This window comes from Balaenoptera musculus, chromosome 6 (genome assembly GCF_009873245.2).
Source record: "Balaenoptera musculus isolate JJ_BM4_2016_0621 chromosome 6, mBalMus1.pri.v3, whole genome shotgun sequence".
NCBI classification, from domain to species: domain Eukaryota; kingdom Metazoa; phylum Chordata; class Mammalia; order Artiodactyla; family Balaenopteridae; genus Balaenoptera; species Balaenoptera musculus.
The window spans coordinates 111,547,677-111,566,860 of NC_045790.1; the positions used below are offsets into that span (position 1 = coordinate 111,547,677).

A 19,184-nucleotide genomic window follows, 5' to 3' on the forward strand; every position below is an offset into this window, starting at 1 on the left:
CTCTAATGAGAAGCTCTTCAGAATCAGGTAAGGAGGAAGAGAATTTCCAGGAGGTCTGAAGTCTCCACTTAGCCATTCACTCGGCTCCGTGCATGTTCAGGCAGAGGAAAGAAGAGTCAGAAAGAACGAAAGCAGCTCCTCAAGCCCCATTACAAACAAGAAAACTTTACAAAAGGAGCCACAAGAAAGCCAGGGTTTGGCTGCTTTAGAGGATGATACAAATGAAAAGTGTTCGGTGTCAGACCTATTCTCTTCGGAAGGAGGACTGAGAGAATAAAACAAAACTTGCAGACCTGCCGGGGGGCCGGCCCATAGATGGCGTCGTCCTGAAGGGGGGCGTGCTTCTAGCAGCTCTGCTCCTCCTCCCTGGCAAGGCCAGGCTAGGCCTCTTGAAACAAAGACTGTGGCCTCCCGCCCGCGATAATTAAATGAAAGAGGTGGGAGGGGTCACTTTTACGTGATACTTAATTCCTACCTGCACTGGATGTTAACATTTCCCTGAAAGCACCTAAAAATGTTGGTAATTGTGTCCACCCTTCACACTGTGAGCTTGCAAGAAGAATATTCCTGTGTCTTAATGTCACGGGAAGGACATTAAAAAAGGAAGGAGGGTCTTGTACCATAAAAATGTCCAGTGGACCAGTCGTTGGTCTGTTTCTGAAATGGAGCAAAGCTGTCTGCACTGAGGGCAAGCAGGGATCCTGCTCTCAAACATCTCTGAATGTTCCACCGTCAGGAAAAGCCTCCATTCATTGCCCACACTGAACAGCCAGCCGCCTGTTCACAGGCCCGTCACCACTGCCCTCGGAACCTAGGGGAGCGTGGCGAAGAGCCTACCCGCTAGGGCCCAACCCACAGAGAAGAGGCAGGAAAACACCCTCCCAGCTAACAGATGCACAGGAGGACGAGATGATGGAAGGAAGCTAAAAGAAACATTTGAGGAGCATTTTAGATCATCTCAGGGAGATCAATAAAAGTATCAGCAACGGGCTTTGGAAGAATTTCAGGAGGAAAAAATCCCTTAAATGGTATTAGCCAAAGGACTACAAAGAAAAAAAAAAGAAATCATTATTCCTTATGGCCACACCCAGGCATTTCTCTTTTCCCCTCTAGGAAACTGTTATAGACAGTAAGTAATTTTTGTCAACTATAAAGTAATTACAAAACCTCCCCATGGACAAAAAATGCCCCACACCACTGTCCTATTGCTTGGTCAATTCTTCCAGAGCCTGCATGTCTAGAAAGTAACTTTGCAAGCAGAGTTGCTGGCTGACACTGCAGGAAGCGACAGTCCTAGCAGCAGTGCCCCGTCAACGCTGTTACAGGGCTCAGTGAAGGTGACTGTCCTGGACTCTCCCAAAGAGGCCTGGCACGTGAGGGGATGCGCCCTCATTTCCCACAGCGCCGCCCGTTGGCGCCCTGGTGTGATCACACTCTGCTCACAGGACTGCGGGTCTCGTCCCTGCCGGGCACACTGTGCCCGCTGGCCTCAGCTCCTCTGCTCTTCTCCTTCTCCTGCCCCCACTGCCCATCCCAATCCTGCCCTTCCTGCAGGTGCAGCTGCAGCATATCCTCCCCCAGGAAGTGCAACTCTCCTGTAACTCTCCCTCCTTCAAAGTCCAACAGAGCTCCCACTCGGTACCATCAAATCAGCACTGTCATACAGTGGGGGAGTTGATTTTCTCAGATCTTAACTCTCCCATGGTAGGCCCATCCCATGAGAAGAAGTGTATGAGAGCATTTCATAAAAGCTACCTGTGCGTCTGAGACCCAGCATACTGTTAAGCACGTTCCCTCAAAGGAGAACAGCACCGGGCCTGTCTACGAGCTGGGCACTGGGCTACCTACTGGAAAAGCATGGTGCTTGGTCTCACAGAGTCCTCCATATGGAGCAATGAACAAGGCCCCAGAGGGACTCGCTTCCTCAGAGGCCTCTTGCACATGACAGCAGCCTGGCCTGGCAAGTGAAGACAGAGCAGAGCAAAGCCCTACCAACGGCTTATCCTTCCCCGCCAAGTGGCCTCAGTGCGCTTCCAGCCAAAAGACCACCATCTACAGGGGTCAGCAGAAGCTCCAGGGCAGAGAGCTTCTTGGAAATAAAGATACTGTTTTATCTCCCAGAAGAAGAAAACTATGCACTTCACTGTCAAGTTCTGAAAGCAGTTCACAAAAGCTTAGCCTCATGGGGCTACAAGGACACTAAACCATCTTGAGGAACTGAAACAGAGAGATGTTTATCCTGAACAGGTACCAGGGAAGAAAAACAAAGCCAGCAGGCATCTGACAGCCTCTCAAGAAGAAGCTCCTGATAGGCTCTCACTGAAGATTACTTTTAATACTGCTTTCCTTTCTGTATTTAACAACAAACATAGGGGCAAGCCGCTCACTAACCTTTCAGAGGAAAACGAACTCTAGCAATAAAAGCATTACCCCACAAAAGCTGACTACACTTCCATACCTGGCTTCCAATGAATCCAGGTGTTATTTGGGAGGACCTGGCTTGATACAATTAAATGTTTCACTAATCCATGCTCTAATGGGATTCTTCTCTACCTCTTTTGGCCTAATAATCTAAGCAGCCAAGGTCTCCAATAGGTTAGATATTGGCAGGATTTAATGTCATAATAAACTATGGTTAACATAGGGTACTGGGAAAAATGTGTCCAGATCAATGCGATTATTGCCAATGAGCTAGCTAGTACGAAAAAATAACCACAGACTTACGCTGTGGATACACCCCTAGCAATGGTGGCGATCTTCCTCAGTGTTGAGGCCTCATGAGTAACAATGACCTCAACCTTGGAAGAATACCAAGTGATAGCCATGGGGTAGGGGTGGGGGCAGGGCGTGGGAGGGCTCCTTTTCCTCCTGGCATTCTTCACTGGTCCTAGAAACACTGAGTGTGAAATGCCCCCAAACCAAGGTGCCACTAGGCCTCCACTGCTCTGACACAGCCCAGAGCAACTCACCTGTGTTGAATTCGAGGGTCGCTCTGCACCAGGGGTAAGATGGCCTCCAGCACCTTGCTGGCAGACCCTGGAAGCATCTCCAGTACCTTCTTATCAATAGCCATTTTGTCCACAATGGTCTTAAAGTAGCGCAAGGCACTGACAACTTCCTTCTCTTTCTCTTCCAGCCAGCTCAGGTTCTGAAAGGAAATGTTAAGCATAAGGAGGGAGGAGAGAGATTAAAGGGAGCAATTTTAAAATAAATAAATAAAATAAAATTTCCTGCAAACTAGTTTGAGATTGACACCAATGGAAAAGGCTTCTTGCTGCAGAAAGCAAGCCAAATTGTTTTTCTAAGGATTGCAATCAGGATACAGAGGCTAGACTTGAAGGAAGAAGAAGGGGCTGACTGAGAAAGGTTGTTCAGATATTCCTAATTCCCTTCCCGGACAGAGACAGATTTGCCCTGGGGTCTCTGCCTCAACCACACTGAGGCATCACCGCTAACCTCAGTAAGTGTAGTGAGGACTAATTTGCTGATGGCTGCAGGATGCTTACAGAACCAACAGTTAAGTCCCAACGTGTACATCTATCCAGTAAATCAAATCAAGAAACCCCAGGCCTTTCAAGGTCCTAGGGGCTGTGTAAGACTGGTCAGAGGCATTAGTGCTCAAAACCCACTCTCCCAGGACTCTTCACTAGATTCCCACATTTGACCAAAGACGCAGCCCCTCTCAATGAAATGATATGGCTCTCCCAAAGGACCTGGAAACCCTAGGGTTAGAAGGGGCGGGATGTGCTGGGGTGAAAAGGTGAAGAAGCTGGACAGATGGCAATGATTCAATCACTACTCCTGCAGCGTGTGCTAACAGCACGCAGGGTCCCTCTGCCCCTGAGGAAAGCCCGCCTAGGAGGAAAATAAAACACAGAGCCCTGTACTTCCCAGCACTCACATTCCCACACCCAAATCTTTTCTCCTTGACTGTGGGATATCTTGAATCCACAGACAGAGGGTAAACACACCCCTTTGGTTTCTTTCTCCAACCTCTCCTTATACTGACCCTAATGTCAACAACCCAGGTCCCAGCTGGCTGGCAGGGAAAGGGAGATGAAGAATAATCTATAAAATGGATAAATCCAAAAATGGATAATCTACTCAAGTAGAATCGATTACATGTCCAGGGCAAATTAAGAGTGGTACATATGAGGAAAACTGCCACCTGTGGGCTCTGTGAGGTCCAGAGAATATTCAAATAAAAACCACCGAGAACAAGAAGATAATTTCTAGGAAAAGTAGATTTAAAACTATATAAATATATAAAAAAGTGATACACAATAAAAAGTGATTATGATTCTGAACACCAGCTCTTTTAAAATAATGAGGAATGTCATTTTAAATAAAAAATCTCAATAGTGGATTTCATGGGAATATCAAAGGAAAAACAAATAAATGGAATCAAGAAGTAATTACCTCCTTTCGTCAGACAACTTTCAAAAACCCGATTTAATTTCTCTCAATGGGGGTGCTTCCCAAAAGGTATTCTGTAGACCACCATGATACATTTCTCCAAGGGAGGAAAAAAACACCCCTTCCCCATCCCCATCACTGTGGCCTCTTTGCCGTCACTTATTTTTCTCTTCTCACTACCTGACACGTTTGTTTATTTACTGTCTGTTTCCAAGAGCCAGGCACTTGCTTCTCCACCTCGTGGCCCAGAGCGCTCTGTTTCACCATGGCCTACACGGGGCTGAGAGGAACCTCAGCATGAAGGAACTCATGGTGCCTTGCAGACATCAAATGTGACTAAGACCGCTTTGGCCAGCTGAGCAAGAGGACTATGGCTCCAGCACTGCCATCTCAGCACATCAGGAGCCAGCAGAGACAAAACGTGGGCAGGAAGCAGGAAACATTTTAAGAAAATGTGTCACGAGGTTTGCTAGGGAGAAAGGGGCTAATCTGGAGATGGGAGCCGTCCAAAAGCGGCAAGGCACTTCACGGAAAAAAAGAGAACTCTCCTGTCATTTGCAGAGAGATCAAATGAGCCACTGAAGAGCCGGGCTGCCCTGGGCTCCTAATAAAGGAGCCGACAACCTGGCAGAGTCAGGTTTCATCCATTAACTCTCCAGAAAATTCCACTCCCAGAATTAATGGCCTCTGAACGCTGTGCATTCCCCTAGCCCATCAGCTGTTAAACTATGGCTTCTCGCAAAACACAGCCAGCAGTGGGAAGAGTTTACAACGAGACACCCAGACCGAACACCCCCAGGAACAGGGAACCTGAGGCCGAGGCCTCAGAGAGGCAGCTGCATCCACCTGCACACGGCTCCTGCGTCAGGGGTTAGATGCCACCACTGGTGCCAACAAAGCTGGAAACTACATGAGGCCAGCGGTGCTGGGGAAGGGCCTCGATCCAAAGGCACTGCTGGGCTTCAGGCTCCTCATCTGCAAAATGGGGAGAATAATGCCTGCCCTGGGTGATCTAAAGAGGTTCGTGTCGGGGGCTGGGTGAGAATGCATATGGAAGTGCTTCATAAAATTAAGGGAGAAAGAGATTTTGATTAAGAAAACTTGGGCCAGAGCCCACACTCTCTGTATACTGGGAAGAGTGAAAGCTTGTGCACATGGTCAAGGTGAGGAGTAAGTAAGACGGTGCGTGAAATCACCCAGGATAGGGCCCGGGCAAAGAGAGACCTGCAGTAAGTTGTAGATGGATCCAAATCTATTTCTGTCTACCTGAGTTGCAATTTCCCATGTAATAACCTGGGAAAAATGAGAATATATATGGAAATACTAAGTCGTAAGACAGCTAGTAAGTAATAATTAAGGATGATGGCAAATGACAGAGTCAGCTAAGTTCACACACCCTGGCAGATTCCCCAACACTTCCTGTTCTGACTGTGGGCCCCCACCATGGGTTTACACTCACTTTGACTCATGCAGGTGACCTGGGGCAGAGCACAGTAATTCAACCCTTCTTAAAGGGCAATGACCAGAAACCAGGGTAACACTCTTCCTTGGGCGAAGATCACATCTATAGCTCCTTCCCAGAGAACAGAGTTTCTCAGCCATGGCACTGACATTTTAGGACAGAAAATCCTTTGTGGGGTGGGGTGAGGCGGGGTTGCTGTCCTCTGTATTGTACGATGTTTACCAGCATCCCTGGCCTCCAGCCAACAGATGCCAGTAGCACCTGCTTCAGTCTCCTAGTTGTGACAACCAAAAATGTCTCCAGACATTGCCAAATGTCCCCTGGAGTTTGCAGAAACCCCCCCTAAGGAAAGGGTACTTTAGCATCAAATTTCCCCTATGACCTCTCTTGAAGTGATGAAGAAAGGGGGAAAAGTTCCAAGAAGTGAGCGGCTGAAACAGTTCCTTATCAGAGTTCACTAGCAAAACACAGTGGTTAGTAAATCATTTCACTCCGGGCCGCCTGGACTAGTGTCAGATGACAAGTGGCACTCTTCTTGGCGTTTAATATAAAACCCAGTTCCAAGGGGTTGCTAAACAGATTGCAATAAAAAATAATTGCGGTACAGACCAAATCTTCCACTTTATTACTCTTCTTCAATCTGGAATTTAGATCAATCTGGCAAACACCGTATATTTCATTCTTGCTCTTTAGCCTCTTTTTCTTAACAGATGGGGCAGGAAAAACGATTATTCAACAAAGACTTTGGACTTAAAACCTTTATTTTCTCCACTTTTAACTAGACTTTTAAGATATTCTGCTGGTCAACATAAAAACAAAAGTAGATGCACTGCAAAATTCAAGAGTTATGTGTTTATATAACAGGGTAGTGTTTGCTAGTAGCATTAAATTGACAGCTGTGACAACAGTTCTACAAACTATGCTGTGGACAGTCACTGAAGGGTTCAGAATCTACTTATCTGTGAGGCTTGTCTTTATTTTACACTGCTGAGTTTAATTTTGTTTTTATGTTCAGTTACGTGTGGGAGCTAACATTAGATTTGTTAGATATTAAAAAAGAAATTGACTTTCATAAAGAGTAACTGTAGCATCGAGAGAGTTTCGACTTGATGTCAGATGGCCTGTGTTCAAATCTCAGTGTCACCACTCTTTGTGTGACTTTGCCCAAACGTTTAATATCTCCATAGTCCCAGTTTCCTTTTCTGCAAGATAAGTTTCCACCTCCCAGGGTTATAATGAGAATTAAGTGAGAGAACGAGTGTAAAGCACATAGCATGGGGCTAAGAAAAGGCTTGGTACATGTTAGCGGCACAAAAGGTGTCCCTGGCTCTGAGAGCGCTGGTTCTGCACAGTATCATCACACTCACGAGTCTCGGGAGATAGTTAACAGAGTACCTTACACTTTAGATGCCCTTCCTTTTCTCAACTATCCAGATCATCTTAGCAACTCAAGGAAAGAACAGCTGGTCTTAAGAGATGAGACTCACCCGCTTCCCCCGAACCCGTTGGACCCAAGCAGCACACCCAAACCAATCCCAAAAATCCCAGAGCTTTCGCCATGGAGTACTGAGCTCTCTCCAAAGGCCATGGGGGCTTGGATAAACTCTTACATTTATCCAAGGCTCCTTGGACTGTCTCCTGAACAATTAAGCCCACAGTTGCCACCCAGCTGAACACAATGATATTGCAATAGATTTTTTTTCCATCCCCAAAACCATGGGCCAGGATTCTGCAGTAGAAGGCAAGGCAAACCCAATTGTTCTTAACATCACACTGACCTTCTGCCTTTGAGACCTGGAAGCCACAGCACTGGTGGACATAAATGCTACTGCCTGCTGCTCCAGATCCAAGGGGATAGGGTAGCCCTCTGGTAGAAATCTGTCTGTTGCCTCCTGGAAGAGAGGAAACCTGGATTCCTACAGAGCTTGAAATGGCCGTTTTAGGCTGAAGGGAGGGGTTGATGAAAACCAACAGCTGTTCCAACACATCTGGCTTGACTGGCCCTGCTGAGGTTACTGGTGTTTGAGGACATCTTTGGCTGGGTTTCAAGGGTTTAGCAAGTTTCAGAGCATGGGCCCTAAAGCCGAATGATGGATGTTCTAGACATCACAAATTTCCGTGTGTGTGTGTGTGTGTGTGTGTGTGTGTTTGTGTGTGTGAGAGAGAGAGAGAGAGAGAGAGAGAGAATGTGTGGGCAATGTGGGCCTCTCTGGGGCAGAGGCAGCACCCTGGAGTGTGAACATGACGAGCTGAGCTGTTTTAAATGCCCAGAGGATGACACAGCTGGAAAAGAACTGTTCTAGCCAACCAAGCTTGACTCTGATTAACAGGAGAAACACTCACCAACCTAAAGGTTCATATTTCACAGGGACACTGAAGGCTCCGCCTGGAACCGTGGAATGCTATGGAATAGGTGTTCTGTACTGAAAGTTCAATCCCCAGGGAATAAACTTAAAAAACAGCACAAACTCACTGCTCAAAGCAGGTGAAGGCCAGGAGAAACACCTAGAGAGTCAGCTTACTTTGTTCACAGGCTTCTCTGGAATCTTCACAGACACCTCAGCTGGTTTTCCCTTCTTCGATGGCGTTCTCTTGATCTTGGGTGAGTGGAATTTGTCCATCAGCTTCATGGTGAAGGAGGAGAGATGAGAACGCTGAGAGTCTGAAAACAAAGAAGGTAATGATTTTTAGAGGTAGAGTGGGAAGAAGCTGTGGTTCTTTGACCTTCTGTGGAAGTGAGCATCGTCCTCAAACAAATCTCTCCCCCTAGCTGTTCAGGGTTACAAGGAAAAGGAAATATGGATCCATTAAACATCTCTGCTTGCATGTTTCAATTTTTGCCATTTCCATCTAGTCTAGGTTGAACGCAGTCAAAATGGGTTTGGAAAACGAACGTGCAAATATTTCCAAGTGACCTGATAGAGTTTGTCTGATGATCTAACCAATGTCCAAGGGAACTGACTAAGATGAAAGAATACCAAAGTAGAATCACAGAAGTGCTGGATGTAAGAACTGGAAAGGAAGGCCCTTTTGAATCAACCTTCACGTTTTCTGGTTTAGGGAACTGCAACAAGTGACATGGGTAGGCCTCAGAGCTGGCAGTGGAGACTGAAACAGAACTAAGGTGTTTGAAACCCTCGGGGACATAGTGAAAGACTAAGTGGTTTCTCGCCAAGGTCAGGAACAAGATGAGGGTGTCCGTTCTTACTACTGTTATTCAATTTTGTACTCTCTTACTCCAATAAAAGCCAACCAGATTGGAAAGGAAGATATAAAACTATCTCTATTTGTAGATGACATAATCCTGTATATGAAAAATCCCAAGCAATCCACTAAGAAACTACTAGTACTAATAAACAAATTTAGTGGGCTCACAGGATACAAGATGATATACAAAATCATATGCAAGATCATATACAAAAATCAATATTTCTATACATTAGCAAGGAACATTCAAAACGAATGTCTAAAAAGCTTCCATTCACAATCATCAAAAAGAATAAAATACTTAGGCATAAAATTACACTTAAGTGAAGTACTGATATGCTATACCATGGATGAATCTTGAAAACATTATGCTAAGCGAAAGAGGCCAGTCACAAAGACCACACAGTGTATGACTCCATGTATCTGAAATGTCCAGAACAGGCAAATCTATAGAGACAGAAAGTAGATTAATGGTTGCCTAAGACTGAAGAGAGCGGAGAGGGACGGAGAGGGCTGCTAGAGAGTAAGAGGTTTTTCTGGTGGGGGATAAAAGTGTTCTAAAATTAGAATCTGGTGATGATTATACAACCCAGTGAATTACTATAAAAAAAAAAAACTTGAATTCTACACTTTAAAGGAGTCATGTATGTGAATTATATCTCAATGAAGCTGTTAAAAAAAACTAACCCAATAAGCAGCCTTCCTTCATTTACCACCCGCCATTTACCACAGCACTTTCCAGTGTTTGAAACCATCTTATTAAATTATTTACTTATGTGTTTATCTCCTCACAAGAATGCAGACTCGCTGAAGGCTGTACCTGCCTTGTTCAAGCCTGCATCTCCAGTGCTAACATGGTACCTGGCCCATAGAAGATGCTCAGGAAACATTAATTCAACAAATGAACAAATCAACCAATGAAAAAATACCCCACGAGGGCTTCCCTGGTGGTGCAGTGGTTAAGAATCCGCCTGCCACTGCAGGGGACACGGGTTTGAGCCCTGGTCTGGGAAGATCCCACATGCTGCGGAGCAACTAAGCCCGTGCGCCACAACTACTGAGCCTGCGCTCTAGAGCCCTCGAGCCACAACTACTGAAGCCTGTGTGCCACAACTACTGAAGCCCACGCACCTAGAGCCCACGCTCCACAACAAGAGAAGCCACCGCAATGAGAAGCCCGTGCACCACAACGAAGAGTAGTCCCTGCTTGCTGCAACTAGAGAAAGCCCACGCACAGCAACAAAGACCCAATGCAGCCAAAAAAAAAAAAACCCATGAAAAGGACTGCTTCTTTAGGTAATGTCAGAAATTCACAGGAAATACTTGAAATTGGTTGAAAATTATGGAGAACGTGATCCTATGCAATGGAAAAAGAAGTATCTGTATTTTTTTTTTGGCTGCGTTGCGTCTTCGTTGCTGCGCGCAGGCTTTCTCTAGTTGTGGTGAGCGGGGCCTACTCTTCGTTGTGGTGTGCGGGCTTCTCATTGCGGTGGCTTCTCTTGTTGTGGAGCATGGGCTCTAGGCGTGTGGGCTTCCGCAGTTGCAGCACGCGGGCTTCAGGAGTTGCAGTGCGTGGGCTCAGTAGTTGTGGAGTGTGGGCTCAGCAGTTGTGGCTCACGGGCTTAGCTGCTCCGCGACATGTGGATCTTCCCAGACCAGGGCTCAAACCCATGTTCCCTGCATTGGCAGGCAGATTCTTAACTACTGCACCACCAGGGAAGTCCCCTATCTGTATCTTTAAAATAAAAAATACACTCCCTTTCAATTTTCCCAGCAATTAAGTACTAAAAAAACAAAAAACAAAAAACCTTCCAAATAAATGACACAGCATCTTGTATTACAGGCATGTCACTGTGTCTATTAGTGTTGCATATGACTTAATAGGGCCAAAGTTCAATTCTTTTGTCAAAGACCTTCCAGGTGGCAGGCAGGATCAGATAAATGATCTGCCCTTTGCAATTATCTAGGAACCCACTGCACTCTGGACCAAAGAGAAAAAGCCAGGGTCTGACCTTCGTTCACAAGTGGAGTCAAACCAAACACAGCTTCACAGCTGTCTGTCTGTCTGCTGGCCAGAACTGCAGAAAGCCCTTCTTAGAGCCCCAGTGTGGACACAAGTCCACAGGAAGCTCAGGCACCTCTCTCCTCACCTGGAACGGCTCAGCGCAGGGTCGGAGGGGCTCTCAGCACCAGTCCTCAAACGCTGCATCACCCCTGGGATTCAAAGCAGGTAAACTGGGACGGTTTGATTGCTCCAGCTCCCCTCCTTCCCCTTCCCCACCCAAGCAGCGTGGGCCCCATGTACAGTTTATACTTCCTTCTTTATACTTCGAAATGATGTGACCAGTGTAATAATTCATGTGGTAATTAAGAGGGTGAGCTTTGCAGTCAGTCTGTTTGAGTTAACAGACTTCAGCGGCACCTCTCCAAGTCTAAGTCTCTTTGTCTGGAAAATGGGGCTGATAACATTGTTCTAGAAATGGCTGATGTGACGTAGGTTAAATGAGATGCTGCTTGTGGACGACGTGGTGAGGTACTCAGCCATGTGCTGGGCACACGGTACCTGCTCAATACAGGGAGCTAATCAACCTAACTATATGATTTGGATGGGTAGCAAGTCTGACCAAACTTTGAATTCTTATTTCCCAACTGCTAACAGATCTGAATCAGGATACTCTGCAGCACTGAACATCTGACCCACGATCCCGAGGAACTGCGGGCCTTACACATGCCCCTCTCCTCTTCCTTTAGTCCTGACCAGAAGTTCATCTGTGCCCCTCTCTGGTGCCTCCTTCCATATTGCCCTTATTGCTGCCCCCATCCTCCTCCTTCGGATGCTGGCCTCAGCACATCCCTCACCAGACAGGTTCCCAAGTCAGATGTTAGGGTGTGACTTCCACCCTGGCAAGCAAGACTGAAAGCGGGGCAAGAAAAGCAGACACAAATGGGGAAGTAAAGGCAGGATGCATGGTTTCTTTGGTGGTCAAAAATGTTCAGAGACATGGGCTGGGCGAGCCAACTTCTGCCTCCTCTGGTCTGCTGCCCCGAGTTGCTATATGGGTAGGCAGGGGGCTGAGGGACTGCCCAGGTTCACATCTCTGCCATCATGACCAGGGTAGAACTAGGGTAGGCAAACAAGGTATGGGGGCTCCCCAAAACCCCTGATCATGACCCAGGGGTCAAGTAAGGACACCTCCGCCTGAGAGCAAACAGAGCCCAGGAAATATATCACAACATACTCTCTCAACCTCTGCTTTGCCAAGCACAGCCTGAGACTCTGGTCTGTCTTAGGGCACAGCTGGGAATCCACATCAGCATTTAAAGAAAGTGTTATATCTACCAATAAATCTCTCTCCTTGTAGTATTTAACAGCCTCAAAGCAGCCAGCTCTAGCACAAGGTGTGATAAATCAGGTGGAGGAAGCAGGTCCTTTGTGATGACAGCCAACCTCCTCAAGCCTGGAAATCAAGGACAGCACTAACTAGGGCAGATTTTGACTTGGAGGCTGCTTGTCACCTTTTCCTTGAAACAACAGCTTAGCAACACAGACTTCAACACAGGTTTCAGGAGACTTGCAAGGTCACTCAAACTATGCATTTCAGTGCTGATAAAGCACTATAACGACCAGTGACAGCAGAGTGGAAGGAAGCAAAGGTGGCAGCTATGTTGGGGTAATCTTGCCAACAGTACCCCCCCACACACACACTTCCTGCCCCTCTTCTCACATTCCTCATGTGTATCAATCATCTTGGGTAGAGGGCAATGCTAAAGAGATGCTCTCACACTACCGCAGAGTTTCAGGTGACTTTAATGACCACTCTGACTTTTCACTTGGGAAGTTGTAAATGTATGTGTTTAGATATTTTCCAGTACTGAAATTAAAACAAAATTTTGAAAGATTTCATACATACACATGTACAACGTACAGAGAATTCATCAAATCCATGCATCCACCAGCCCAGACTATCAAAGAGAACCGTGAGCAATGATAGAATATCTGCACTACCCAACGTGGCCGCCACTGGAGGCTATTAAGCACTTGAAATGTGCTAGTGTGACCGAGAAACTGACTTTTTATTGAAATGTAATTAAACAGCCACACGAGACTGGTGGCTGCCGTACTGGACAGCACGGCTCTAGAAGCAGAACGTTAGCAATCTCACTGCTGCCACCGCATGCTCCATCATAATCATATCTTTCTTCCCCACGATGGGTAACTGTGATTTTGATTTTTGTGCTTATCATTCCTTATTTTTAAAAAAAATTTATTTCTTTATTTATTTATTTATGGCTGCGTTGGGTCTTTGTTGATGCGCAGGGGCTTTCTCTAGTTACAGCGAGCAGGGTCTACTCTTCGTTGCGGTGCACGGGCTTCTCACTGCAGTGGCTTCTCTTGTTGCGGAGCACGGGCTCTAGGTGCGCAGGCTTCAGTAGTTATGGCTCGTGGGCTCTAGAGCACAGGCTCAGTAGTTGTGGCACATGGGCTCAGTAGTTGTGGCGCACGGGCTCTGGAGCACGGGCTCAGTAGTTGTGGCACGTGGGCTCAGTAGTTGCGGCTCATGGGCTGTAGAGCGCGGGCTCAGTTGTTATGGCTCACGGGCCCTAGAGCACAGGCTCAGTAGTTGTGGTTCACGGGCTCTAGGGCGCAGGCTTGGTAGTTTTGGCATGCGGGCTAAGTAATTGAGGAACACGGGCTCTAGAGCGCAGGCTCAGTAGTTGTGGCACGTGGGCTCAGTAGTTGCGGCTCATGGGCTGTAGAGCGCGGGCTCAGTTGTTATGGCTCACGGGCCCTAGAGCGCAGGCTCTGTAGTTGTGGCCCATGTGGCCATGTGGCTTCAGTAGTTGTGGCTCGTGGGCTCTAGAGCACACAGGCTCGGTAGTTTTAGCACGTGGGCTCAGTAGTTGTGGCTCACGGGCTCTAGAGCGTGGGTTCAGTAGTTGTGGCACATGGGCTCAGTAGTTATGGCTCACGGGCTCTAGAGCGTGGGTTCAGTAGTTGTGGCACACAGGCTCAGTAGTTGTGGCTCACGGGCTCTAGAGTGCAGGCTCAGTAGTTGTGGCGCATAGGCTTAGTTGCTACGCGGCATGTGGGATCTTCCCGGACCAGGGCTTGAACCCGTGTCCCCTGCATTGGCAGGCGGATTCTTAACCACTGCGCCACCAGGGAAGTCCCTCATCCCTTATATTTTGTCATAGTTTATATCTATAAGTATAGTTTAATGTATAGGTTTGTGAAGTTAACTTAAATGGAATTTCATTGTAAATATTCCTATGTTCTTGCTTTTTCACTTAGTGGTAGGTCTGACGTTTGGCCAGGTGAAGTGTATATAAGTGCTTTTGTTTTCAGTGCTATGAAGTTCCACATATAGCAGTTTTACTTACCCCCTCCCTGCCAGTGAATACTGGGTCATTTTCAGCGTTTTTGCTTTTACAAACAACACGGCGATGGACCTTCTCATACTTGCCTTCTGGAGCACATGCAAGAGCTTTCTGTGACTAGAACCGCTGGGCTACAGAGTACACACCACACCTCATTCCATGGATGTTGCCAGATGACTCTCCAAAGGGTCTGTGCCACTCTGCAGCCCCAAGGGCAAGGTTGAGTCCCAGCTGCTCTCCCAACACCTGGGCTTGCCAGACTTGCACACTTTTCGATAGGGCCATACCTAAGCAAAGGAAACAAAAGCCCTCCTTCCCATGGAAATGCTATAAATTGGTGTATCTTACTGTGTTCTATCAAATCTGCCAGAACAACTTCAAAGCTCATGGATAGAACTTAAGAAAAACCCTCAGCCGCCACTTAGTATGGCATTTATACCAAGGAGGTCTGGAACTCCCAATGACCAATCTGCCAGTCATTTCTGCCAGAGGAGGACAGCTTACCTGACCTCACAATCAGTTTCTGTAGAGATGGCTGCGATGTCGCCAAGAGCAGCACTCTGCTGGGCAGCCATCACAGGCTGCAGACAGGCTGTCAGCTGAACGGCCTTCTCCACCCAGAGGGAGAAAGAACGGGCGGAGGAGAGGCACGTAGCCTGCTCACAAAATCACGTCTCAACCAAAACCAAAAACACACCAAAGCCAAACCAGTTTCTTCCAAGTAGTCTGCCAGGTGTTCAATATTTCGTTCTTAAATTTTCAATTTGCCCCTTGGCCAGGCTTAACAACGATCTCTGCTTGGTGCTGACAAATGTACACATCAACTGGCCTTTCAGACGTCATTTGTAGCAGCAGCTGGGATCCCAACTTAGCAGTGGTTTCTGTCAGGGCTTAATTTCGCCTTGGATGGGGGGAGTCTCTACATGTCAACCATACAAGGGACCACAAAGTCAGGGTCAGGGTGGATAACACTTTGAGGCAGTTCCTTGGGAGACACGGCGGCCGCTCATTCTTCGTACCGACGGCGTGCAGGGCGCAGAGCTGGGCACTGGAAGGACTCCCGCTCATCCGCGCACGAGCTCTGGTTGCACACTTCCGCTTCCTTCATCCACACCATTTCCCAAATGTGTTAAAAGGACAACTAGAGTGGAGAAGTGACACGAGGACCTTAGGAAGAACTATTTTAAACATAAGGACTTCAGACTTTTAAAGGTGTGTTTGCTTATCTAGAATCGTACAGACTGTAACGTAAAGACGGAGACAGCGTGCGAGTGAGCGGGTCGCGGGCACGGCAGGCGGCCTGCGGGCTCTGGAAGCAGGCAGCTGGTGTTCTCACTTGCGCTTGGCCTCTCTGAGCTGAAGGTGCCTCGCCTGTGGAGCAAGCGTAACCACAGGACCGACCTGCCTGGGTTGCTGTTGCGAGGGTTACATGTGATCCTGTGTGTGAAGCATTTAGCAAAGGACCCGACATACAGCAAATGCTCAGCACACGGCACCCGTTACTGTCACGGGATAACACCGCCAAGCCTCTGCCGACACTCAGTATGGCAAAGGCTAAAAATAATCCCAGCCTAGTAGAGCGCAAAGTAACCTGATGTTTCATTTTTTCCAACAATTTCCATATTAAAAGATCCTCTTTCTTAATACAGAACTATTCGTGTTAGGGAAAACAGGGAAAATAAGTTCTCTAGTTCTGCAACACCAAAGGCTCTTTTGACATGAAAATCTTTTCATGTTACCCATTGATTCAGGAAGTCGACTGATCGCTACGATGCTGCCGTGGGTGCTAATGGAAATATTAAGCATATCCTTTTTTTTTTTCAGTAACAAAAGTAAAACAACCTCATTATAAAAATCCAAGCACTGTAAAAATATATAATATAGAAAGTGAAAATCCCTCATAACTCCACGTATGGCAGAGCTGAAATATTTCCCTGACTTGCTCTCTTCACCTGAGCGATATGCGGTGGGCATTTTCCCACGTGAGCACAGTTAACGGGTGAATCATGTTCTGCTGAAAGGCCAACCACACACAGTCCACCAGTCTCCTGACTGATGGTTCCGGTTCCAAGCCCCTGCCCTTCAAACAACAGCACATGGAAGAAGCCCCTCAGGCTTAGCCCTCTGAGCACCTGTCTGAGACAGGCTCCTAGAAATGCAACTGTTAGGCCAAACGGCATGAGCACTGAAAACCTGCTGAGAGACCGCGCAGCTGCCTTGAGCTGGAGGCAGGCCAGCAGGGACTGTGCCAGAGAGCGAGACTCGGGGTGCAAGCAGAAGAGGTGGGGTGCAGGAAAGAGACCAGGCCTGGGGGCCCCTGCCACCTACAGAAGAACCCAGGCTTCACTGTGGATCTGGGCTCAACTCTGACAGAGCTACCAGTTTCGCTTTACTTGCATAACTGGTAAGGATTAAAAGCAGATTCAGAACTGAAGAGACACTTCACAAAAGATGAAATCCAAATGGCCAATAAACAGACGACAAGGTGCTCAGTTCCATTTGTCATCAGGAAACAATAAATTAAAACCATGAAGCAATACGACTACACACACACCAGAATGGATAAAAAGAAAAAAGAGGAAACACTAAGCATTGGTGAGGATGAAGAGGAACGGGCATCCTCTCTCCACTGCTGCAGAGGGCAAGGCAGGACGAGAGCTGAGCACATGCTTCCTGGAGGCCCAGGATTAAATCTTACTCATTTTGGAATCCGGCACTTAGCCCCAAAACCGGCACACAGTGAAAATAAATAAATGATTGTTAGTGAACACAAAGACAAAAGAATCAATGAATGAATTCTGCAACAACTAACAACTACTACATTCAACCAATACCAGAGAGTAGTATCTGATTAGTGATGTAGATGGGACGGTTTATACTGATTTTTAATACAATTCTCTGAGGAATGCCAACACGTGAGTCAGAGACAACTCAATCAAGAACTTTCTCTGCTGTGGTGGTTCAGTTTGGGTCATCTGGGTTAAGAGAATGTTGTTCAAGCCACTTCCAGGGAGAAGACAAGAGAGAAACCATACCCTTCCCTCTCCCCGTCTAGGTCTCCAGAGGACAACGGACTCCCTGGGCCAGTACTATCTAACAGAAATACAACAAGAGCCACATATGATTTTAAATTAACCTAAATTATCCATAATATTATAATTTCAATATGCAATTAAATAAAAACCATCAACGAAACATTTTACTCTTCTTTTTCTTTCATGCTAAGTCTTCAGAATCCAGTCTCCAGCGGGACCAGACACATTTCCAGCACTGCTGCAGCTCGAGGCCCTGGGAGTGGCTGGCCCTCCCCGTCCCTGTGAGGAAGGCTGGCCCACTGGTCTCTTGAAAGAAAGCGCCTTGGGCTGGTTGGATTCCAGTGCTTCTGGGCTGTGGCGCTGAGGTCTTTAAGGGTGCTTCGCTTCCCCCGGAAAGGCAGACAGTGTGCAGCTGCAGAAGGGCCCACCACAGGAGGACCCTTCACTCCCAGGCTGGGCTCCAGGGCAGCATGTGAGTTCCAGGCTCTGAGGCCCTCCACTAACCACTGCCTACGTGGAGGTACTGCAGGATCTCATTCTAGCCACCACGTGGTACAGGGACAGAGAGTGAGGAAACTTGCTGTGCAAGGCAGGAGGTGTAGGGCAAAGGAGGTAGACTCTGTTTGAACAGAAGGAATTTCTGACAATCATCGCTTCCCAACAATGCAAACCGATTTTCTTTGGCAGCAGGGACCAAGGATATTCATGCTGGCAGTGACATCATGTCCTCTGCTATGATTTGGGGGCAAAAGGAGTGACACTGACCTCCACACATGGCCAAGGACAGCCCTGTGAACTCATTCCCACCCCACCTGCAGCTCAGATATAAGTGAAACACTCTCAATGTGTGTGACTCTGAATAAGCTGCCCACTGGGGCCTCACTTTTCTCATTTATAAAATGGGAATGATGATCCTTACCTCACCTCATGGTGCTGTTATAAGGATGTAATAAAGCACTCCAAGTAAAGTCACTTAGCACAGTACTGGCACTTTGTAAACATTAAATAAATGTTATCTGCTGTTACCCAAATGTTCTGAGATAACTGCCACCATTTTGAATGGGCAATTATTATTTTTTAACACTGTAGAATTTTTAAATAGAGGAGATAATTCATTGAGCCAGTGCTCTTATGATTTGAGCATTTTTCTACATGTGTGTTTTACTTTAATTTAAAAAAAGTTGTAGTAAAAAAAAAAGGTAGAGCAGAGATGAGAGGAGCTGGACTCTTGGTGACGCTGTCTGGGCTGTTAGATACAGTTTTACTTGTCTGAGGCTCAACTGCCTCTCAACTTCCAGCAACTTGAAAAAAAAAAGAAAAAAAGTAGAAAAAGAGGAGAATCCAGTAACTGAAGTACCCTGTAGGATTTAAATAGAAGCCACAGCCTCCACCAGGTAAACTTCTGATGTGAACAAAGCCTGGAGATGACCTCCTGGGGAGCCTCCCACCCGCTACCTGTCAGAGAGGGCGCTGAACAAAGAGTTTTCCCAACACTTACTCCTATTATAAAAAATTCGTCAAATAACGAACAGATATCCCATGAGATGAAAGGGGACCCTCTGGGATTGAGAGCTGCTTCCCTCCTGGAGCCCAATCAAGTGGCTAAATCAGCAGCTTGTGTGTTTAAACACCCTATTGGAAGCCAGGCCCTGCCCAGGGCCACGCTCACATCAACACTGGACGGG

The 19,184-nt window shown here is 47.0% G+C and overlaps 1 protein-coding gene across 1 annotated transcript in view; it reads right to left on the reverse strand.

Moving 5' to 3' along the window:
- Positions 1 to 19,184, reverse strand: part of RAPGEF1 (Rap guanine nucleotide exchange factor 1) — a 140,765-nt gene that overhangs the window by 61,329 nt on the left and 60,252 nt on the right. The window contains 3 exon segments of the mRNA XM_036854496.1: positions 2,970 to 3,148; positions 7,657 to 7,770; positions 8,401 to 8,540. Coding sequence (XP_036710391.1) covers positions 2,970 to 3,148; positions 7,657 to 7,770; positions 8,401 to 8,540 — 433 coding nt within the window.